At 36.1% G+C, this 23,898-nt stretch overlaps 5 protein-coding genes and 1 long non-coding RNA gene across 8 annotated transcripts in view; 2 read left to right on the plus strand and 4 right to left on the minus strand.

The window, feature by feature from the left end:
* The window catches only part of LOC111457624 (mitochondrial-processing peptidase subunit alpha-like), a 4,799-nt gene extending 2,941 nt beyond the window's left edge, over positions 1–1,858 (minus strand). Inside the window, exons 1-4 of the mRNA XM_023099934.1 lie at positions 1,702–1,858; positions 781–1,020; positions 367–663; positions 79–246 (exon numbers count right to left, since the gene is read on the minus strand). Coding sequence (XP_022955702.1) covers positions 79–246; positions 367–663; positions 781–1,020; positions 1,702–1,740 — 744 coding nt within the window. The 5' untranslated portion in view covers positions 1,741–1,858. The remainder of the gene's footprint in view (positions 1–78; positions 247–366; positions 664–780; positions 1,021–1,701) is intronic.
* Positions 1,859–2,554: 696 nt separating this feature from the next.
* Positions 2,555–8,669, minus strand: LOC111457955 (DNA repair protein RadA). Its single transcript, XM_023100417.1, has 14 exons — positions 7,897–8,669; positions 7,550–7,605; positions 7,286–7,344; positions 7,092–7,163; positions 6,884–6,967; positions 6,613–6,720; positions 6,408–6,470; positions 5,628–5,708; positions 4,961–5,188; positions 4,350–4,427; positions 3,468–3,506; positions 3,278–3,360; positions 3,126–3,198; positions 2,555–3,010 (listed from the first exon to the last, which is right to left on the minus strand). Exons 1-14 carry the CDS (start codon positions 8,637–8,639, stop codon positions 2,804–2,806), a joined length of 1,974 nt encoding a protein of 657 aa, XP_022956185.1. The 5' UTR covers positions 8,640–8,669; the 3' UTR covers positions 2,555–2,803.
* Positions 8,670–9,928: 1,259 nt separating this feature from the next.
* Positions 9,929–12,521, minus strand: LOC111457662 (GDSL esterase/lipase APG-like). The gene is made up of 6 exons (XM_023100003.1): positions 12,459–12,521; positions 12,037–12,294; positions 11,422–11,552; positions 11,091–11,324; positions 10,721–10,976; positions 9,929–10,436 (listed from the first exon to the last, which is right to left on the minus strand). Exons 2-6 carry the CDS (start codon positions 12,281–12,283, stop codon positions 10,240–10,242), a joined length of 1,065 nt encoding a protein of 354 aa, XP_022955771.1. The 5' UTR covers positions 12,284–12,294; positions 12,459–12,521; the 3' UTR covers positions 9,929–10,239.
* LOC111457664 (inositol oxygenase 1-like) lies at positions 12,492–17,327 on the minus strand. 2 transcript variants are annotated; one of them, XR_002712995.1, is made up of 12 exons: positions 17,041–17,327; positions 16,847–16,955; positions 15,996–16,077; positions 15,703–15,907; positions 15,125–15,184; positions 14,957–15,009; positions 14,752–14,874; positions 14,596–14,665; positions 14,433–14,511; positions 14,241–14,322; positions 14,023–14,149; positions 12,492–12,521 (listed from the first exon to the last, which is right to left on the minus strand). XR_002712995.1 is itself a non-coding variant. In XM_023100005.1 (11 exons), exons 1-11 carry the CDS (start codon positions 17,069–17,071, stop codon positions 14,123–14,125), a joined length of 921 nt encoding a protein of 306 aa, XP_022955773.1. In that variant the 5' UTR covers positions 17,072–17,327; the 3' UTR covers positions 13,877–14,122. The 2 variants fall into 2 exon arrangements, 1 of the variants encoding a protein (XP_022955773.1); XM_023100005.1 differs by lacking the exon at positions 12,492–12,521 and having other exon boundaries at positions 13,877–14,149.
* LOC111457666 lies at positions 12,584–12,954 on the plus strand. Its single transcript, XR_002712996.1, has 2 exons — positions 12,584–12,716; positions 12,795–12,954. It is a non-coding gene; the product is annotated as an uncharacterized LOC111457666 (long non-coding RNA).
* Positions 17,328–22,824: 5,497 nt separating the features above from the next.
* LOC111457665 overlaps positions 22,825–23,898 on the plus strand; it is a 3,120-nt gene continuing 2,046 nt past the window's right edge. Inside the window, exons 1-2 of one of the 2 annotated variants that reach the window (XM_023100007.1) lie at positions 22,825–23,084; positions 23,177–23,223. In XM_023100007.1, coding sequence (XP_022955775.1) covers positions 22,928–23,084; positions 23,177–23,223 — 204 coding nt within the window. In that variant the 5' untranslated portion in view covers positions 22,825–22,927. The remainder of the gene's footprint in view (positions 23,085–23,176; positions 23,224–23,898) is intronic. The other variant, XM_023100008.1, reaches the window with a different exon arrangement.

Here is a 23,898-nt window from a genome sequence, read left to right on the forward strand (position 1 = left end):
AGGAAGGAAAAAAAAAAAAAAAAGAGAGGGAAAAAAAGCAAAAGACGAGGGTGGTCATAAAAGAATGCAAGGTCTCACAGCAATAAATTCCTCCAAGATGGTGCCATCCAATCTGCTTAACGCATACTCTGGGGCCACAAGAGGATTTGCAAGTGCACCAGAATACCCAGCAGAATGAATTGCCTCAAGAAGTAAGCCCTGTGGGTTATTTGAAAGTTCTGCAATTTCTGCTTTTAGCTTTTGCAGCTGTATGAAACACATGGAGTCAAAACATCAGCAACGAACACAGCAGTCCAAAACTACCATTTTTCATACATAGCTATCATATGGAAAAACTTCTACAACGGCGGCTAGATGACCATTTACCTCTTCATTGATTTCCCAATCCAAGAAAACAGGATTCCTGACACAGTCTACAAGCAATTCCACCATTTCTGGACTATACGTCTTTAAAGCATCAAAAGTGTATCCCATTTGCTCTCGGGAGGCGGAAGCACCTGTGTTACCACCAATAGCTTCAACTTCCCTAACAATGCGCAAATGGCTTCGGTTTGTCGTACTCTTGAAGGCCAACCTTTCCAACAAATGTGATGCTCCAGAAGACACTGGGGTCTCATATATGGAACCACAATCAAGATATATCCCAATAGAGGCTGCAGGGTTCTGGTTAGAAAACCAGTCTAAAACTTGTCAGAATGATGCATAAATAAATATGTTTAACTATAAAAAATTAAACAAGAAGAGCCTAGATGTACAGTAAGTTCCAAACTCCATACATACCGACGAAGTTTCTGAAGCTATTCTGACACCATTAGGAAGAGTTGAAATCTTGGTCTTGCTTGGTTCAACGTAATCAGGCAGTGGTGGTGGTAGGGTAATGCCAGATAGAGGTATTTCCAATGGCGGAGGAGAGCTTGAACGTTCTCCAGTCAGCCAGCTAAAAAAGCCCCCAGACGTTGGTCTTGCAGCAACTGCACCCGATGTAGCAAACCTGGATGCCCCCAAATTGGCCGCATGGTTCTAACTCCGTGCAATTACAGTACAAAAATAAGAAACCGCGAATGGTTCTTTATAACAACTTGCTACTTGTTTCTTAAAAAGTTCATTTACACGAGCACTCTCAATCTCTTGAAAGTTAAAGAAAAAAAAAAAAAAACAAACAAACAATGCCAAGCAGCGATTCCAATAAACATTCATGCGAGATGCACAATGCAGGAAATGCAATTTCAAGGTATAAATCTAGTTTAAAATAGGAATAAAAAGACTAGTATCCCTATCCCATACTCCATCCAAACGAAGAACCATTTTAATGTAAAAAATTACAGCAACCACAACTGTAATGATAATGCCAATTAGTCGCATAATCAAGACACTAAAATGATTGCCCATCGCTCCAATGGCCGAATGGATGGAGCATAAGCATTTTTCATTCTAAGCATCCAATGACTATCTAACCAATACAGGATCCAAAGGGATTATCAAGCTTTCAATCGTCAAACGAAAATCATATGCAGAAGAGGTCAAACAGCAGCCAACATACACAAAACAAAGACCAGATCTATAACGCCGTCATCTTTCTTCGATTCCCAAAAGAGAGTCATTGAAAACATCAATCTTCCTTCTCACAGTTTGGAAAAAAAAACAAAAAACAAAAACTTCGAAAGCAGAAAGTTGATGCACAAAAGGAACGTCTTGACTGACCTTGAGCGATCTGAGTCGTGAACCGGCGATTCTATGCATGGTGGAGACTAGTCGCAGTGAACCCTAGAGAGGCTTGAAGCTCGCCTTATTTTTCCCTCGAGTTCCGTTTTTCAAAGAAACCCCAATGGTGGCTATGACGGGGCGGTAGAAGGAAATGCTTTGCTTTTGTTCCTGGAACCAATAAATCTGCAGTAAAAAAAATAAAAATTATCACAGTAATTCTACTTATTTACTCCAATAAAAAACTTTTTCACCCTTAAACTTATCTAGTTGCATCTCAATTAAGTCTTCCAAATTAAAATATTATTGTTATTGATTACTTGCAAATAAAAAAGATATGTGATCACCATAATATAAATATATATATATATATAAACTAATTAAAATGCCTTTTTTATTTTTATTTTTATTTTTATTTAATATCTAAATTAAATTAAAAAGATGTAGGATTTAAAAAGAAATACTAATTATTTTAAATTTCACCCAATTTGAGAAAATATATAATTTAAATACTTCTAAAATAAAATTAAAAAAACAAAAAAAATATCATTTTCGAAACAATCCATATAATTATTTGATGTAATAAAATAATGTTATTTATTGTTTGCATATAGCTAGATACTATTCTCGATATTTCATCCAAAAATCAATATCGATATGAATATTGATCTTTAGTTTTCGGTCTTACATATACGACGAACAATGACAACAATGATCGAGTAAATCAAGAAGATGATATAGACTTTACGTAATAATCAATGAGACTGAGATTGAATACATCTGAGTGTAACAAAATTATCAAATTATCGTAATAAGATGAGTCATAATTTGACTTAAATATACAAAATTAGTCTCCACGTCAAAGCACAAAACATTTAATTCTCGAGATAATAATGCGTGAATCAGTACACAATATTATCTTTGACCTTCTGTAATCAATAAACGATGACGGTCAGACGATTTCTTGAACTCTAAACTTCATGCGAATATAAAAACTATCGTCATTTTCATAAAGTAAAATCAATTCGTTTGTTCGAAGGACCCAAAAAAATACATCTCATGCACATTGCATCTTTACACCAAGAATTAAGAAGCTTATAAACTACCCAACAAAAGACGACTGTACACTTCTAGCTCCATCTCTCGCCATAAACACATCGTTGATAACATCTTTCAAATTTCTGCAACCTATCAGCCTCATCTCTCCCGACTCTACCACTCCTAGACACTTCTCAGCTGATTTGGGTACTACACATCTTTTGAAACCCAATTTAGCCACAGTATTGATCCGCTTCTCCATTCTACTCACCTGAACGTTAATGAAGTTTCGAGATTTCATTGAAGAAGACAAATCAAATACTAGACGATCTCTACCAAGTCACGCCAGAACTTGTGTAATAATAAGACTGAAATTGAGTGCTTACCATGCGAAGCTCACCGCCAAGGCCGATTTCACCGATGAATGCAATGTCGTTCGGAATGGGGAACTCCAGAAAGCTGAAGAGTGAGAACAAAAGGATTATTTGTTAAAGGTGTGATTATAGGGTAAGAAGTGTGATTAGTTGAAATCACATGCCTGCTGCAAATTGCCATTGCAATCGCAAGATCTCCTGCAGTCTCTGTCAGTGTCACCCCGCTGACAACATTTAAAAAAATGACCTGTAATATTAAAGTAGAATACAAATCAAGCATAACCAAAAGGGAAGAATGACAACAAGAATTCCACTGACAAGCATGGGGAGAAAAAAGGAGAGTTGTCAACTCACGCTATCTTGTAGCTTTAACCCAGCTTGCTTCATCAGAACCTACCAATCATAAGATGTAGAAGTTCAAAACTAATCAATAAAGAGTTCATTAAGTTGATATTAACAACATCAAATGATAATTTGCACTTTTATCCATCCACCAGTTTTCCTTTATATAAACATGAAATCATGAGCAAGCACAAAAGTGAGAGAGGTTAGATCAACACGACTCTCCACAATGATATGATATTGTCTACTTTGAGCATAAGCTCTCATGGCTTTGCTTCGGGCTTCCCCAAAAGGCCTTATACCAATGGAAATAGTATTCCTTGATTATAAACCCATGATCATTCCTTAAATTAGCCAATGTAGGACTTTCATCCAACACCTCCCCTCGAACAAAGTACGCCTCCCTTTAATCGAGGCTCGACTCCTTTTTCTTTTGGAGTCCTTTGTTCGACACTTAAGGATTCTATTGGCGTGGCTAAGTTTAGGACATGGCTCTGATACCATGTTAGATGAACACAACTCTCCACAATAGTATGATATTGTCCACTCTGAGCATAAGCTCTCGTGGCTTTGTTTTGAGCTTTCTCAAAAGGCCTCATGCCAATGGAGATAGTATTCCTTGATTATAAACTCATGATCATTCCCTAAATTAGCCGACGTTGGACTTCCGACAGGAGAAATCTAAATTTCAGAACCCCTAGAGTTTAAGTTCATTAAAATTGATGTTGGTGGGTAAATTATTCATCAAAACAAAATCCATCATTCTTGTGTTATGCATAAGACGAAGTGAAGTGAAGACCGTATTTCTCAACTGCATGTTCTTCAGGAATTTTTTAGACTATGATCAACAGCAATGCGTCTTAAAGGTTACAAATAATTCAATTAAGAACGTACCGAGATTATCATATCAGCCTTGCTTTGTTGAATCCCATTAACGTGTCTAGAAACGGATGATCTTGACAAACATAATGCCTACAGAAAATTCTTGTAGCCAATGATCAAAATGATATATATTTATTTATTAGCAACAGAAATGATAGTCCGGGACAATCCAACAAGTTCTTGAGCTGGGGGAGGATTCCACGATGTTTTAAAGTTGTTCCAACATAATTAAACTAATAAATAGGAGGGCATTTTTTTTCTAAATATATAATAAAATATATTGCTTTAAAAACTATATAAAACAAAAATATTAGGACTTTTTGTATTTGATAGATTTCTAAACTTTAAGGTATTTAATGCTTTAATGCGTCTGAACTTTGAATTTTGTATCTATTAGGCTCATCAATTTTAAAAATATATCAAAGATGTTAAAAGAGTTCGAAGACCAATTAAAAAATAAAATTTAAAACTTTTTTTAAAAGTTCAGTGATGTGCAAGACAGCCTACACAACCCATAACCCTCAAAGTTTAAAGAGTCAAAAGTAATTATAACTTGATAAATACTTTTAATAACAAAACAATGGAATGTGTATCCTTTGGAGGGGATTGGAGTGAAGAAGTACCTGAATTTCAAGCAGGAAGGTGCGAGTTCCATCCATGATCACTGCAACAGCAAGTCCTGCCAAATACTCCGAACTCAAATTTGCATTGTGATCCCTTCTAAACATCTCGCTCGGATTTGACACCACTTCCAGTCCCGATGGCAACATTTCAAATACTCCAAGCTCATCTGTTGATCCAAATCGATTCTTCACGGGTCGTAGTAGCCGATGTGACGAGCATTTCTCCCCCTAGTCAATCCACAAATCACTTCATCATCATCTTTACTCATTTTTTAAGTACTTCATAAAGTAGAATAATAAAATAGGACCAACTCAAGAACAAGTGAAATTACTTAAACTACCCATGTTGTTGGTTATATTCATACGAATATATGAAATCAAATTAAAGGTGTGCTGGAACTGAAAGTGCTCCTATCGTGTCGTTTTAATCATTAATAAGATTCACTAAATATATATTTCTACATGAAAACAAATGAGCGCATTAATATTTATAGACTTCACAAATGCATCATTGAAAATCAAAGCTCAAAGGCATGCCTCTAGTTATCTCATCCCACGTTAGCAATTTAGTCTAAGATTTAAATTCTGACAAAGCTGATGATAATATGACTGAAATGCATGGCTAAAAAAAGATGATAAAAGTAATAAGGGATGTGCATGTACCCACTTCCATATACAGTACAACATCCACGATGTGCTCTAGAACTCGAGGTCCAGCAACTTCTCCTGATTTGTTCACATGTCCAATCTGAAGTATTTCAACAATCAGAACGTGCATATAAAAAAGGATTACTTGGTCAAACAAGAACTCCATGAAAGTTAAACAATTAGCTACTCTAATAGCTCACTCTAAATGAACACAATGGTCGGTAGAGTATTACTTTCATCTCAAGAACAGTAAGTAAAATTCAACAGGAATGATATAAAATCTCATCTTGGTAGGAGGATCCCAGGCGATCAATTCTTGATGGAAAAATCAAACAATCGAGAATTCAAGAACTAGTAAAATAGCATCTGAACAAGAAGCATTTATGTCGCAACATCTACTATCATCAAAATGAAGGATGAATTCGGGTGTGACTAATAGAAACACACACTTTTTTGGATAAGAAAGTATTTCATTGAAAAATGAAATATAAAAATGGTGGGAAAAGCAGGAAGGGTGAAAGAAGAAGCTACAAGAAAGCTTCCTTCCAGTTAAGACCAAAGAAAAAATAATAAATACATAAAGACATCTAAAAGTTACAACAACGTTTGAACAATTTGCACCAAGACAGGGATGCCGACATCAAAAAGCCATTGAATGGAAGAAAAAGGGTGATCTTGAGTTTCTTCGCATGTCTACTTGGAGATAGATATCTGATGTAATTCTTGCTTTAAACTTTATCCCAAGTATTAGTTCATATTCAAGAGAAAATCTCATATGAAAGAACTTGAAATTACTAACCAAAAAAATGGGGATGCCGGTTCTCTTTGCGAAACGAAGAAGGGCCGAGGTGCATTCCTTCACCTGTCAAGATTGGAGTTCTTAAGATTTCAGCCTTGGGTGAATAATATAGTTCTGAATCCACTGTATGACTCTGGTGAAGCAGTGGATAAGCATTAAAAAAGTTTCACCTAGAACACATGTTTGCTAGAATAATGTTTCTAACCTGTCCAATTCCTCCTGCACTTCCAGCTACTCCTTGCAAATAAACTGTCTGAATAGAATCGACGATCAAGGCTCTAGGAGATAGAGGCTGAATCTTCTCGAATATATCCTGAAATAATTAGCAGATATACTTGCGATAAGTACTACATATCCTTTATGATTTATCGAATACACTCAACCTTGAATGTAGATCAACATACCGCCTAGAATCCTAGACCACATGTTTGCAATAATAATGAAAAATCGAGCAAGAAAATGTACATGTCATGCACCTCAACATCAGTACTTGAATACAAGAAAAGATTCTCTGTTTCAATATTCAATCGATCTGCTCTATTTCCAATTTGCTCCACACTCTGCCAAAGGACAAATGGATAAGAATACAAGGGAAGGAACTCAGCTAGAGTCCTAGACATTCGTTCGGAGAATTTTAAAAAGGAACAATGGAAATTAACCATCTTAGATTGTTAGGAAGGTAACCTCTTCACCAGAGACATAAATAACCGATGTCAAATCGCCTTCATCACGCCCTTCAGCTAAAATTGCAGCAATCTTCAAATCAAATGTGTTGTTTGACACCATGACCAAAAAAATTGGAAGTATAAATAAGATTATAGTAAAATATAACGTCAAATAACTACCAAATAAAAATTGAGGTCTGTATGTCTTCATACCTGCAACAACAATGTACTCTTGCCAACACCAGGATCACCACCAACCAAAACCAGAGAACCTTAAAAACCAGGAAGATCCAGAATAGACACTAAAATTTAGCTTTTCAAAGGAAACATGAAGGGTGAACTATTTATGAAAAAAATGTCATGTCATCTAATACAAAATTAATTCTAACTAGAAGCAAATAAAATAAAGAAGACCAAGTTGCAAATATTACGCACAATCACAATAATATGTACAAGAAACTTGAATTTTAAGCTAACCTGGAACCAGCCCACCACCAAGTACCCTCGCCACTTCATTTCCAAAGGGACCAGGCCTAAACATCAAGCAAGGTTCAAAGAAGTTTCCCACATATCAACGTCTATCTAAGATAGATAAAAAGTAATATCCACGCAAACTGTCGGACATCCAATATATTCATACAGTGTCATATGAATTCATCACACTACCCTGAACTCCATCAAGGGTAAGGTTGAAAAGCAATTATGGATTGAAAGAACATTGCGTTTAAACTCACTCTAATTGGAACTGCTTTATTGAGCTTTATGAGCTTTTTCTAGTAGAAAAGAGAGCTAAAAGAACATAAAAGTTGCAAAATATGACTTACAAAGGAAGTCTCCAATCCAGAGTGTTGATCCCTCGGTTCACATCTGTCAACCGCAGAGGATGCACGTCGGTGGCCTGCTTTGGAAGCCATGCGCGAACCATTTTTTCTGAAACTTCAAACCCTCGACTCCCTCCTCCAGTATCATCCCCCTCAGAAAACTGCTTCATTGTCCCAACCATATCACAGGAGCGACAAGTTCCCCACCACTGCCCCTCACTATGGCCACAGCTCGAACAAACCCAAGAAACTTTGCTCTTCTTCTTCTTCGATCCCACAATCTTCCCCAAATTTGGCCTACTAACAGACCCACCTTCTAAACCCACTTTCCTCACACTCCCCGAAGTCTTCTCGTTCAAGAACTCCGAAGTCTTCTCGTTCGAGAACTCCTCAGCCCCATCTCCATTTCTCGACGAAGCTCCAAAGGTTTCATTTCCAAAGCTCGGTTCGGGCTCTTTTCCATCGCTACTGCTTTTGACCCTTTGAGTAAGCAGCTTACTCGTAACGGGGTCGTAAATAGTCCAAACATCGCGGCCCTTTCCATTTCCTGGACCGGAAGTGGCGAGGCGGTCGCCGTTCGGAGCAGGGACGCCAATAGTTGACAGTTTCGCGGCGTGGAAACGACCGGCACAGTGAAAGAGGGAAGAGTTGGGATTGAGGCGGGAGCGGGAGGAGATTGTGGAAATGAGGAAGTGCTTTCGAGAAAAGAAAATTGTTCTGAGGGACTTCATGTCTGAGAACTGCATCACACAGTATTATTCAGGGTTTTACATAACGAAGACAATGGAGGATTTAAGCCTTCTAATTACACCCAAATTAATAATGTCTTTAAATTTTTTTTTTTAAAAAAAAGGAGTTTCAAAAATATTTTTATCATTTTAAAAGTTTTATTACTAATACTTTCTTTAAAAACATAAATTTAAAAATGCTTCTAACAGGATTGCACTAAGTATCTCAAATGTAACATTAATCCTTTAAATTTTTAATTATTTTTTTTAAAGCTTTTACCGTTAGTACCCTTAAAATTTAATAGGGAGATGAATTATGAGACATAAATATACAGCTTTTGCTACGCCCAGCTGGAGCTCTTCCTCGAGTTCGACACCGTCGTCGATTACCTCCACCTCCGGAGAGTTGGAATCGAAATTGGGGACGTAGAGCTGGCTCGTCCTCGAATTGAGCCACATGGGCCTTCCTGGCCTTCTCCTTGTTCCTGAGCTTGCTCGCTCCAACAATTCTTGCTCAGGTGAGCTCTTTTCCCACAGTTCGAGCATTGGATCGGCCCGTCATCAGTCGACTCCTTCTTTTGATCCCCATCATCGTTCTCTCGCGTGCGCTTGCGAGATTTCCATGGTTTCTTACCGCCTTTGCAGCTGGAGGGCCCGTTGCTCTCACTTCACGATTTCTATCTCGCTAATGCTCCCACCGAGAGTGGTGATACACTGTTGGCGAGCCCCGTGATTCCCCATCTTTCCCTCGCGTGTGCCCACGAGATTTTCCCATCTTTCCCTCATCGACCACAAAATTTTCTATATAAAAGTTATGGGTGTTAATATTAATTTTAAATTTTCATGAGTATTTGTTAAACATTAAAAAAAAAAAATTAATCTTCAACTATATTTTAAAACCTTTTTTGAAATTGATATTTTTGAAATAAAATGATTTCTAATAGTTTAGAAGTTTATATGTATTTTTTTTAGAAGAAAGTTAATATTTTTATTAATTTAGCTTAAAAATTAATTCTTGAAAGGGCATTTAAATTGATGGGAAAATATTGAATTTGAATTAGACTTAAAAAAATATATATAAATTTGTTCATAGAGGATTCCTATTTATAATTAAAAAAAAAAATCTTATTTTAAAAAATATAAACCATTTTTGTTCCTATTAGAGAGTTTACAATTATAGGCAGTTTGGGAGAGAATGATATTATATCAGAAGAGTCACAATCTCCCAACCAGAAAAATTTAAAGAGAGGTTAAGAAAAGAGCAGAGAATTAATATCACCGGAATTTCAGTTCCAGACTTGATGTTAAGAACCCAAGCTTTTGATTTGGTACAAGGATTTATTCATCCAAAGCCTTCAAATTTAATTCACCCATAAGCTACAAAATCTATGTTTAATGCTAATTACCAGCTTTTATAAATCATAAACTCACATGGAAGACCCAATTCCATGCCTAATTAACCTAAAACTTACAATATGACAGACTCCCAAAACAGGATTATCACACAAGTAACTTATAATAATATCACTACATAGAATAAATTTCCTCACATACATAAATAAAATAAAGCACAGTACAAACTTTTGCATTGCAGATGAGTGGCATGGAGTTTAGTGATCTAGAGGAGAGCGAATCCCTGGAGAATCAAGGCATCGGCAAGAACTTGATTTGCAGCCTCTGATGGATGCACACTATCCCAGAACACGTATTGAGTTGCATTAGAGCAAGTTCCACCCAAGGACTTGGGATTGCACAAAAGTGATGTTGTCTCCACTGTCCCTGTTCCACAGCACCCTTTTCTGGCCTCCACAAAGCCTAACCAAAAACAAAAAGAACAGGAGAAAATTAGTGATCCATTTTGCATCTTTCTGGAGGTTAATTCAATGTCAGACAGTCCACAAAGCTTTTTTCCGCAAAAAAATAAGCAATCGTGAGTGAGTCAAGCCAACTTAAGATCGTGTCGCCTACGGTCGAGCAACGTATGCTCAAGCCTCTGGCCCCGATTTGAGAAGAAAGTTTTAAAAAATAGGGATTGAGAGTTTGAAAGCAAGATGGAGAGAAAGATTGAAAACAATGGCTTAAATAGCATATAACTTTACCATTTTTAGATGGAGAACTGATGACATCGTAGAGTGGCTTGTAAATGTCGAAGACGACAATCTTAAACCCTGGAAGTTGCTTTTTCAGACTTTCTGCAGCAGAATTCAGCTTCTTGTTGAAGGCTTGCGCATCAGTATTGATCCTTGAGACACAACCACTTTGATGGTTGCCAAACAAGGTGAGAGCAGCAGGAAAGCAACCTAATGGAGGAAGTGAAGTCACTCCAAGTCTCCTAGCTCCTAGACCATATATATTCTGTTCACAATATCAGAAATGCATGAATCCAACGTATTTCATTCGATATGTCTTTTATACTTGGCCGTTAATGGCCTCGAAAACCAAATGGGTTTTGCAACAGTAAGAAAATACCTTAACAAATGTTGTAAAAGCTCCAATGAGCATCGTCCCGTACTGATCGGCTGTGTAGACCTTGTTAATATAAGGATTGATGTAATAGTTCTGCAGAAAATCACCACTTCCTGCACTTAGCAAGTAGAGTGCATCCTTGATTATGGATGCTGCTTTTTCATTACCAGCTACCTTAGCCAGCTTGCCCTGGTACTCCTTGAACAACCCAACTTGTTGGGATAGTGAGAGTGCATGCTGTTCACCGAGTTCATAAGTAAAAAAGTAAGCACAGAAGAAGGGATGATTTGCTCAGATTGATATTACTTCTAAAAGCAAAGGTTAATATTCTTACATTTAAGAAGGCAGCATTCTCATCATAACCAGATGCAGCTGAGGCAAAGTTGACCCCAATGAGAAGATTCTTACCTGATGCCTCTGGGCTAAGGTACGGCAATGGAAAGGTCTTGAATCCTAAATTTTGAGCTGGAGAGAAGAAAAGAATAATAATAATAGTTACAGGCTTTAAATATAGCAGCTGTTCTTGAAAGACGGTATGCGAACTCAACAGTCAATAACAACTTGATAATTCTGCTTCTTTGAATATTGCTTCCAGTTTCTGTTTTTATGGAAAAATTCCTAAAAGCATGTTTAGATCTTAGGAACAGATAAATCTGTAAAATCATATTTTGTTCTACTTCTTTATAGTTTTGCAGAAAAACGAGAAAGAGAGAGATAGAGAGAAAATCAGTATAACTATCATCTGATTCCAATTAAAACTTGAATTGGAAGTGGTAGATTCAACAAAAGAAGATATCAAATGGATTTTTCTCCCAAGACACATGAAGAACCAGAAGTAGAAGGAAGAGGCATAACACCGACGAGAGCACTTAAAGACACCGACGACTTTATACATCATGCAAGGATAATGTGTTTAAGTTTCAACGGAGATGAAAGGTTTTGCACGTACCAGTGAAATCAGTTGCAAGTTTTCCATTGCAAAACCTGCCAGTGGGCTGATGATTCACAAAGTCCTTACCGTATGGAGGGTAATTGGCCTTAAAAATAGTGTAAAGATAGTTATTATTTCCCACATCCACGGCAGAATCACCAAAAGTAATGATAGCAGGCACCAAAGTGGTAGAATCTTGAGCATTTCCACTCCCAAGCAAAAACGCAAAGAACAACACCAACACTTCGCTAATAATGGGATCCATCTTCTTTAGCGCTGTGATTTGCAATTGAACCATGAATTAGAACTTATAAAGAAAGTCAGAATGACCCACCTTAGATTTTCTTTTATTGAAGGAAGCTGGAGGTTGAGACTACCCAATCAATAAGGACCCTTTTAATGAAGAAATGATGTTATTGAAGGTAATTCGTTTTAAATACCTTTACCAAATCCCAAGCCAGCAAATTTTTTTCCCTCGGCTTTCTTTGCTTTCCTCTTCTTTCCTGCAAAAGCAAGAAACCATTATGAATAAAATTATTTAGCTGGAAAACTATGAATTCATGCAACATTTAATGAAAAGGTTTGGTGGAGTAGTTGGGTGATAAATGTTGGTTGTGTCATGAGTTAAAGCTGCATGAGTTTGCATGTGCAGGAGTTAATATGATTGTGGCTATGATAAGCCACTGTACTACAACTGGGTAACATCTATAATGTGAATTATGCAAGTAGTTATAAAGCCTTTAGCCTATTTACTAACTGTGTCTCTTCAAAAACAGTGTTAGTTTCTGTTTGTCATAGAGACAGGAAAAAGTCAACCGGGCAGAGTCTGAAGGTAGCAGGAAGGAGCTTTTTCGGATAGGAAACAATTTCGTTGATTAAATGAAATGTACAAAAAGGAGAGCCTATCCAATAGAGATTACAAAAAAAGGAAAAAAAAAAAAAAAAAAAACTTCTCCAGCTGGATATAAGAGAGTTTAGAGTATAATTGCGATGAGGTAAGACTTTTTAGACCAATAGAGAGCCAATAAAAGAGCTGAGCCAATGGAGGGAAGGTAGAAGGAAGAAGTTGTCCTGATAATATCAGCAATATTGCAATAAGAATAAACAAGCTACCAGCATTTCCCAAAAATAAGGGTTGGAGGAGATTAATGTCAAATTTGAAGGTTCTAAATGTAGTTATGCATTGTCTTGACACGTTGTTTACTTTAGGCCTCGCCCAGTCTACCTTCATTTGGACCCTTCAATTCTGAGGTGAAATCATATCAAACAAAGCAAATGTGTAAAGAGTGTCATTAGAATTTCCAATTCCATTTGACACAAAAAGCAGATACAAGATAACAGATGAATGTCATGATCTAATTATCATGTATACCAAAAAGTTACTTTGCTGTATTTTGAATTGGAAAGCTGGTTGAATAAAACTATGTGCTATCTGGTTTTCTGAAACTTGAATCCCTTTATTTGACTCGATGTTATTCAGTCTCGTGGAGGGTTCTTGTGTTGAGTTTAGTCTAATAATCCACGAATTTCTGAATCTTGAATCCTTTATTTGACTCGGTGTTCTTTTAATCTCGTGGAGGATTCTTGTGTATATTTAGAATTTTATATCCAAGCTGCTTAACTTGGCAGCACACCAGGCAAACAAAGGTTCAATCCATACTGTTGTTCATTAGGATCATTTAAGACAGATCTATTGCGCAAGTTGATCATCAGCCATATGCATTTTGGTTTTCGGCCACAAGTTTAGTCTTTATTTAAAGTCCATAATATTGCTTTCACTTATTACCGGTAGGAACACATTTCTTCCTGTCAAGATGCAGGTAGTTTTGTAGTCTTTTCATTTCAGGTGGACAAGTAGTCACCGGAATAAACCAGTTTTATTGAGTAAAAACCTAGTACAATATTTGCACAGAAGCTAGAAAAGAACGATTTTTATTACTATTAACTATTATTTAACACACAACTCTGATTCCCACGAGAGAAAGGAAGTTTGAGCCTATTTACCACCCAGCTCCAAATCTCTTGCCTGCTGCGTGCTATTGCTGTCCCCATTTCACCTCAATGTATCAACCATTCACTGGACTCAAATCTCACAGGTTTTGTTTTACCATTGTAGCTTAGCAGGGAAGTACTGCAACCAGATATAATTCTTCCTGTTGAGTAACTGATAATGCACTGGAAAAGAAGGAAAATATGGATTACATTATTACGTGTGTGCTTACCTTCTCAATGAGAGAGAGATAGTAGGGCTTCACTTTGTCAACGTTAACCCGAACTTTACTCTTGCTGTAAAGGTCGTATTTGCTTCATGGGGGAAAAGAGAAAACACGATTGGCCTCGGTTAGCGCAGAAACTTAAAATTCATATCAGTTCCAATCTCTTAAGAATAACAGTGAAGAAAAATATTTTCTTACTTGAATATACGCAGCCATTTCAGGTTTTCGACATCCTCCTCATTCATCAAGTGCTTATACGCATCTGATCTATGTAATGCTGCAGAATCAAATATTGTTTGGTAAAACAACTTGTTTCTTCAGTAAAACAAACTTGTTTGGACAATTTTTTTAAAAAACTTACAGTAGAATGAGTGGTATCTGATAACAAAAAGTGCTGCAGAAGGTAAAGTAGTATTATTCGCCTTTGCCACCTGAAAGTCCAACGTAATAACAAACTTTATCATCCAAGTTTAAGAATGATAACATTCAATACTCTATACTTCGGCAGGAGGTTTACCAAATACATATAGTCATCATGCCCCCAAGACATCATTACATTGTCGAGTCCACAATTTGGCGAATAAACTCCGTATTTAGTGTTATACGCCGGGTTATAGTAATCAGGACTTTCCATGAAATACTGTAATTAAAGGTAGCAGGGTTAACGGTTGTAAGAAAAGTGAACAGGTTGTCCGGCACTTTAACTATAGAGAAATCAAGACCTTGTGGTGGACAATGGATTCATCAAAAGCACAGCCCAAAGGGTAGGTGTCTCCTGCAAGTTGGTCCAGGGCATGAGAACAATAATTACTAAAGAAACTTTATAAAATGAAAGATCAGCATACAGAGTCATGTGATTGTCTGGATGGTAGATTGAAGATCATGCTTACCCACAACAGCCCATTGAGGAAGACCACCAAAGCTTGGAAGAAGAAGCACCTTTCCAAGGTCTAAAATGTAAAGACAGATAAGGACATAAAAGTAGTCAAATGATTGATGCAGTCTCAAGTGGTTGAAATGCGCACAAGTCAATGTCAATCTATTAATATAAAACAACATTTTAATTTCATTCAAACTTCAAGAACTCAACCAAAGTCCAAAACATTTCAGAAATACAAGCACAAAAATGAATTGAAATACACCTAAACAAGTCTTTTTAACAATAGCAGCATCACATAACAACTTCAAAATATTGTTATAATATGAAGAAAACAACCTATAATTACTTCTAGGATATGAAAGGGAGCAAAATTCTGAAATACATTATTAATTACTAATGTGCTCTTTGATTCCACTCAAAACCAAGGCTCGTTTTGTCTCTCTCGATCCTATACCAGTGAACAAATTTCAGGGCTCAACCAGAATCAGAACATCCCAATGCAGTTCATACTTACTTTAAGCAGATTAACAAACTTTGAAATTCACAACCTAAGCAAGCAGATTTCAAGTAGAATAAAATCGTTACTACCATGTATAAGCGCAGTCAAGTGCAGCCAATCTTCATTAGGATAATCCTTTCTAATGGCTTCAGCGGTCTGCAACAGGTGTTCGATTTGAGGCTCATCCAAATCAGGGTCGCTCTCATCAACCACGTCATTGAGAAGCTCGCAGCACTCCCATATGCTCATCTCCACCCTGTTCAGCTGGCCGTACTCTTTTCTCATCTTCTTCACCTGCAAAACCCTCCGCCATTTTCAGCCGTCGATTGCCGGCGGCGCGGGAATGAAAAATAACAGAATTTAACCAAAGGAAATTGCTTACGAAATCGTAAGTTTGATTCATGTGATTGAGTTTGTAGAAATTTTCAACCCCTTCTTGCCTTTCGGTCTCCGCGTCATAGTCCCTGCGTTTTGTAAATTACGACTAAAATTAAGAATTTAAATTAAGAATTAACTAATTAACGATTATTAAGAATTAATTATTTCATACACTTTCTAAAAGTAATATAGTAAATTTTCCATTTAAATTTTAAAAAATAATTTCAAATTTTTTTTGTTTCTTTTTTTTGTCTATGCTAAATTTAAAGTAATTTAAATTCAATTCTTACATTATTGTGGATTTTTAATAACAATTTTAAAATCTCAATATTAAACTTAGATTTAATGGATCTCCACATTTTTTTAAAAATAATTAATAAATTTTTATACATTCAATATCCAATAACTTTAATAATAAATTTATATAAATTAAATACAACATTTAATTCATGTATAGATCAGACAACAAATATGTAACTATTATTATCAAATTTATATTAAAAAAAACTAAATTTTAAAATGTCATAATTTTCAGATAAATAAATTAGTGATTTTATTGTTAAAGTGTTAAACAATTTTTCTAAATTTTGAATCTTATGTTTAAAAAAAATTCATTAATGATTTTATTGTTAATTTATGAATTTTAAAAAAAATGAAAAGTACAATTAAATACATTAGGTATTATTTAATGTTTAAACACTTTAAGTTTTGACATTTATTAAAAAAGAACTCCGAAATTTAGGGATTAAATTAATAAAAAAAATGGAGAATTTATGAAGAAAATTACCCAAAACATTTTAATTTATTAACAGAAAAATAAAAAGGGCGAAAAAAAAAATAATAAATAAAGCAGACCTAAAGCCGTTGCCGAACGAATTAGCATAGGGAACCAAAAACCCTCCGTCCAGGACCAATTCCGTGTCTTCTTCTTCATCCACCCGCTTCTCCTCCGCCGCCGAAACTCCTGCAAAATCGACTCCATCAAACGCTCGCCGGTGGCGTCAATTTCAGATCTACGGCAATAAAGATTAAAAAAAGGAAAAAATTACCGAAGTCCGGATTCCGAATGAGAATCGTCATCGTTGAGCGGCGAGAAAATGAAGGAAAAGGAAAAAGATGAGAGAGGAAAATGGAGATTGTTTGGCGGTGGTGGTGGTGGTGGTTGTGAGGGCATTGTTAATGGAGAAGGAAGGTATTTATAATTGGCCGGAAAGCCCTTCCCTGAGAATTTTCAGGCTCCGAGTCCTTGTTCCGAAATAACGAAAAGAACGAAAAGAACAAATGTTTGGTTTAATTTGTGTTATTTTACAATTCATGAACTACTCGCATGCAAATTTCGTATTCTTTTATCCTCAAAAGAAATATGGAACAGTGTGCGTGATCTGGTGCGTGCAAGCTGGGATGGACATCCTTCAATTTCTTTTCTATCATTACACCTAATATTTGACCATTTTATCCAACTATTTTTAAAATCTATTCTTTTTTTTTAAAAAAAAGCTCATAAATATAACTACTTTTTATAAGCTTCATTATTTAAGTATCTCTATTTTCGTTTTTAATTTTACATTTTTAAATTTCATGTTAGTTTCTTAAGGTATATGGTCTCCGTTGGGTTGAGAGATTATTTTGACCCAACACAGAAGTTTGAGTTCAACTCAATCCGAAAATTTTCACAACCCAACCTAACTTTCTCTTTACTAGTTGTAAATTTGTAAAATCGAATAAAATAAAATGAAATAGGAAACTTAGCGAAAGTAGCTGCTACTAGCTTCGCTATCGAATATGCTAAAAGATATCGTTTGGGAAGGAAAACAAAGTAGACACATGAAAGTTAGAAGTTCAATGTGTCAATTGATAGGTAAGACTACATTGGAGGAGATTAGAGCATAACACGACTACTTCATAGGATTTTGGTAAGTATAAAACCACATGATTTTTGGATCGTGCATTATATGTGGGTTGTTCATAGGTATTAGGTTCAGTCTAGGTCCGAGTTGGACCTATATCTATGAAGACGATTAAGAGAAGCTCATCAAAGGACCTTTTTATTGAAACTCAAATTTTTTTTGTTTTAAAAAAATATAATTAAATATGTATACTTTTTGTATGATTGTACGTTGTTTGCTATCATGCTTTATAGATAATAAATGTTTTGGGACTATATAATGTATTTTATGTTCGATTAAATATAACAGATGTAGTAAGAGTTCTGTATATGTATCGGGTAACCCGTCACTAATGGATACATAGAGTGATTGATGATAATTATTTTGCAGTAAGAGTGACATGATGTCATGTGTTTCACCTAATCAACTACCAAATCCTTCAATTTTGATTGGTTAAATATATAATGATTTGCATATCTAATAATAATAATTGAGATTAAAAGAGAACCACAAGTAATTGGCCCCACGCCCCCGCCCATGCAAATATCCCAGCCAACAATTAGTCAAGCCATTGAAATCCAGCTGTGGGACCCAAATGACGTGGCATCTAGTCAAATTTGTCCGCGACTCTGTCACCCTCGGGAGTGGGTACGTAATATCCACGCTCCTCACAGGAAACCATCTTTCTGCCCAGGTTCAGTGGAGAGAAGTTCACGTGTCAAGCTGCGGCGCTTACTTTTCTTTAAAGTCGCCACGTCACTCCATTGTCTGTCACGTGTCGTCGTGGACACACGTGTTTTATCTGGCTAGATACTTGTAAGGATTGTTTTTTTGTTGGTATTCCAAAGTTTTAGTTAATAAAAATTAATTTATTGCAACGGATTTGGTTAGTGTAATTATAAATAATTAATTGTTTCCTAGTTTTGATGACCTCATTCATGTTAAATCTATCATAATTTTAAAACGTAACTAATTGATTTAAATTAAATTTATAGTCAATGATAATATCCATAATTAATTAAAGTTAATAAACATTCTATTATAATAATTATTTTATATACATTTATATTAATTTTTCAAAATATTTTTTATGAATAATTTATCATAATTATATAAAATTTATAACAATCTCATTTAAAATAATTTACATTTTAAAAAAATAAAAAAATATCTCTTTAAAAACATATTTACTAGGATAGAGAAGGAGACAAAGAATATTATCTCCGTCCCTCTCCTATTTATCTAATAGAAAATTTGGTCTCTATTTCCTCCCTTATTTTCCGTCTAAATAAAGAATTTTTGTCTTATTTAATGCAAATTTTCACTAAATTAATTATGAAAAAGTTACAGTAATATTCCATTCATTCAATAATATATTAATTAAATAAATGTGAATGGTCAAATAACCATGGTCATTTTAATATTACAAGAAAATATGACGTGCACGAAAACCCATATTCCTTAAATCAAGAAAATACGAACAACTTGTTGGCTTCAAAAGTAGATTTGATAAGTTTCGATCCAAATATTTTTGTGTGTTTTCTTTTATATGTTCGGGCCATCATCGACTTATAAAAGGTCAACATGAATATAGCTGATTGGTAATTAATATACTTAAACAGATGATCAAAGACTACTCGATACATAAAACCTAGCCTTACCTATCTATCATAGTAGTACAATCCATTCATAAATAAAATTTATCTATCTCAAGTCCATATATTTGAACATGTTAGGTGTCTAAATATGTTAACCATTGAACATAAAACTAAAAATTTAACAACCAATTAAAAATGAATAATTATTTTTTTATAAATTTAAAAAGTAAATAGACATCGATCTACACTTGTAACATATATTTAGGTATTAGGACTTCAAAGGAAGCTTTGCTGCGAAGCATAGTAACCATGTAACGATCCATGTCAGAGAGTTCGGAATCTGGTTTTGACACTTGATGTCCTCGACATTTTCCCACAATTAGAATTCTTCCAGCATTTTTTATTCACACTCACATGCATCTCAGAAAAATTCACAGGAGGTAACTTACATCGAATTACTCAAGTTACAACACATCAACCATGAAGTTCTTATGATTGAACCAACAAAAAGAAAAATGCACTTTGTTGATATATGTCTTTTTTAGTCGTTATATTCTCAAGATTGCTCTGAAATCGGTCTTGGTTCATTCATATATCTCGCCTTTACTCGAGTGTGACAAGTGTCACAACCCACAAACCTCAAGACAAAACAAATCATAATTTCTGCCATTTGGCAATGCTACAAGACAGAGTAAAGAAAAGAACAACGTATGAAATGAACTCACCCACCACTGTTCTTCTCATTCTGCCACCTGCTTTGTCTTCTCCATTGTGTTTACAATATAATAATATTGAACCTTTAGGAAGCCATTTCAAACACGACATCACTGTTTTTGAAATTTAGCATGTTGGGTTATATTTTATGTGTCTGTATAATGCATTCTCTTGACAACTCGCCATGTTTAGGGCACGCATGTCATCCATGTTGAATTTCAATTGCCGGTTTCAATACATTTCTCGGCTCCAATGGGACGTGGCAGCATTACTATCTTAGGTTATGGAGCCTCATGTTGCTTATTTATATAGGTTAGTCAGTATACATGGTAAAACTATATTCGATAAATGATATATAAAGTAAAATGTCATAAATAGCTATGTATAATAAAAAAACTATATATAAATAGTTGTATCTGGTAAAGCTATATATAGTAAGCTAAACCATATATATATCCACTCAGATAAAGTTTGAAAAGGTATGTATTCTCCGTATTCTCCATATTCTTTGTACTAGATATACTTGAAGTCATCAATATAAATTCTTTAGCCAGAGTTCTTCTTGCATTTTCAGAGTTCTTCTTGCATTTTCTCTATCCTGTTCTTTGTGTTCATCTAGATCGAGTGTGTGCGTTGTTAGTCAGAGTTCTTCTTGCATTTTCTCTATCCTGTTTTTTGTGTTCATCTAGATCGAATGTGTGCGTTGTTGTGCGATCCTAACATACTCTTCCAAATTTCATCCTTTTAGCTGGTCCCTGGTCAATAATGGGATCTGCTCAAGACTGTTATGATCCTCGTCATTGATTTTCAGGACCTTTTGAGCATGTCAAGATTATGACGTTGCATGGTTGAAAATGTACGATAGTGAGAGTTAGTATAAGAGTCGTACTTTGTATGTCTAGTCGGACAAGATTGTTAGGAAAAGAATCCAAAGGTTGATCGAAAACCTTGCAAGTGTGTCAAGAGTGCTAGAATGAGTAGGATAGTTGCGAGTTAGATTTAGAATTCAGTTGTAGGTTGAAGTCGAGACTCCCTCAAGTCCATTAGTGTTGTGTGTCAACACCTCAGTGTGGGGAGATCTACTCGTCATGCAAGATCAAGCCCATTTGCCAAGGGCTTGGGATTCTGATGAGGGCAAATAGATGAAACAAAGGCACATCACCCGTTGTCTTCCCAAGAATCATTTGTTGTAAATTTTCATAAGTTGGTAACCGTTATTAAATAAGAATATTATTAATTTAGTTATTAATTTTGTAACTATTTTAATATTAATTTTATTTAATTTTATAATATTTGATAATTCAAACAATTGTCATCTATAATGGGATTGTCTAGGAGGTTGTTGATATTGGAATTTGACATCAGAATTTGAGAGAGTTTTGTGTGTACATTCGTTCCACTTTCGGCGCACAACATCATTTGCATAGAGGAATAGTGTCTATAATTGCAAGCAGGGAAGTCGGGAGTGTCATACAAGATAAGCGCCGACCAAGTGCCAAGTTGAGTACAACGTAAGTCCTTATAGGGGGATGACATTGCTGCAAAGAGGCAACTGAGATTGAGTGGGAAGGACTCAAGTGAATGGGTTGCTCATCCTGTGAATGTGCTACCAGGTGTAACCTCGCGTGTATTCCTTGAACCACCGCCTTGTGTCTAAGGTGGAAGGTTTCGCAAAGTTGTTAAGACCAAAATCAACTCGAAAAGTGAGCATCAACTAGACGTAGACATATAGAGATGAAGCTGCAACAAGAACAAAGAAGTGTAAAAGCAACTTTGTCACACGAAGGTGGCCAATTGAGAAGTTGTCTTAAGTGTAGTGCAAATAGGAGTTGAGTTACAAACTTCTAGACCTTACTTTCAAAAAGGGTTGTGGCCATGATGAGGGGATGTCGTGATAGACAAGCCCACATGTCACAGTAAAGGAATATGACCATGACGAAAGAATGTCGTGATACAGATCTCAGAGCAACTTAGAGGATACAATAGTTGAGGCCAAAGTGGTCATGTTTGGGGCGCACTCCCCTTAGCTAAGACGAGGAATACCGATGCTAGTTTTGCCATGATTCGTTTAGTGAGTCCCAGACCAAGTTCAAGAGAAGGGCGAGGGAGGTCCCAGATGGGTGCCAACAACCAACCATTGAACAATTGTGTTTTGTCCATTCTTATGTTGCGAGTCTCAAAGATCAAGGGAAGGTCCGACAATGAAATAGCCCAAAAAAAAAAAACATTAGCCTATTGGATGCTATAAACATGAACTATCTAAAGCCTGAAAGGCCATTTAAAGATTTTGGAGAGTCAAAAATCACGAATTTCTACAATGATAGGATATTGTCAACTTTGAACATAAGCTCTCGTGACTTTACTTTCAGATTCACAAAAGTTTTCTACCAATAAAATAGTATTCCTCACTTAAAAACCAGTAATCTTCCACTAAATGAACGGACTTACTCCCAATAATCCTTAACATGGTTAGACAAAGTCTACTAAGGGGAGTTGGTTGGGACCACGAGAAAAAGATGTCTCCTTTATTGTGTTTTTCTTGTCACTCTCTCTTCCAAAACAAAACAAAACAAACAAAACAAACAAACAAAACAAAAAAAAAATAAAAGGTCAAGCCGTCGTTCATCTCTTATCTCCAAACGCGTCATTCAAATGTGGTTGAATTATTTATATATATCCAAATCAAAAGGTTTTAGTTTCTCCGGTATAACTCGCCGGAAAACACAGAACCGGCAGCCATGAAATCCTCAAATCTCCTTCTCATCGTCATCGCACCTGCCTTCTTTTCTACTCTTCTAACAAACTACTATGCTTCTTGCATCTGCTTTCAATCCAGGGAGCTGGCTCTGGCTTTTGCCTTCACCGCAGGAGGAGACTCGACCAAGAATCGTCAAGGTCCTTTCCATTTTCACCCCGCTAATGAAATTTAATTTAAGATATAAAGTTAGTTGTGAAATATATTTTATATAACCGTTTCCTTCTACCAGTTGTTTCAAAATGGAAACCACGTAGGCTCTCAATTGCCATTGATACGGTTGGATGATGGAAGTCCCACATCGACTAATTTAGGGTGTGATCATGGGTTTGTAAGTGAGGAATACTAACTCCATTGGTATGAGGCCTTTTGGGGAAGCCCAAAGCAAAGCCATGAGAGCTTATGCTCAAAGTGGACAATATCATACCATTGTGGAGAGTCGTGTTCCTCTAACATGGTATCAGAGCCACACTTTGTGTGTCTAGTCGGGCAAGACAGTCAAGAGAAACAAACCCAAGAGTTGATCGAAGACCTAGCAAGTGTGTCAAGAGTGCCGTAATGGGCAGGACAGTTGCCGGTCAGAAGTATAATCAGTTGGGGGTTGAAGCCAAGACTACCCAAAATTCATTAGTGTCGTGTGTCGACACCTCAATATGGGAAGATCTACCCGTCAAGCAAAAACCAAGCTCACCTGAGAAGAGCTTGCAGTTTCGAAGTAGACAAGACAGATGAAACAGAAAGCACCATGACGGTGCCTTCCAAAGAACCATTCACATTGGAGGAATAGTGTCAGTGGTTGCAAGATGAGAAGCCGAGAGCCAAGAAAAGACAAACGTCGGCCGAGTGCAAGAGCCGTATACAATGTGAGTCCTTATGGGGGGACGACCTTGCTGCAAAGAGGCAGCTGAGTTCGAGCGGGGAAGAGCAACATCAATAAGTCTCTCACCCCGTAAA

The sequence above is a fragment of the Cucurbita moschata genome, unplaced genomic scaffold, assembly GCF_002738365.1.
Source record: "Cucurbita moschata cultivar Rifu unplaced genomic scaffold, Cmos_1.0 Cmo_Scf00020, whole genome shotgun sequence".
In the NCBI taxonomy this organism is placed as follows: Eukaryota; Viridiplantae; Streptophyta; class Magnoliopsida; order Cucurbitales; family Cucurbitaceae; genus Cucurbita; species Cucurbita moschata.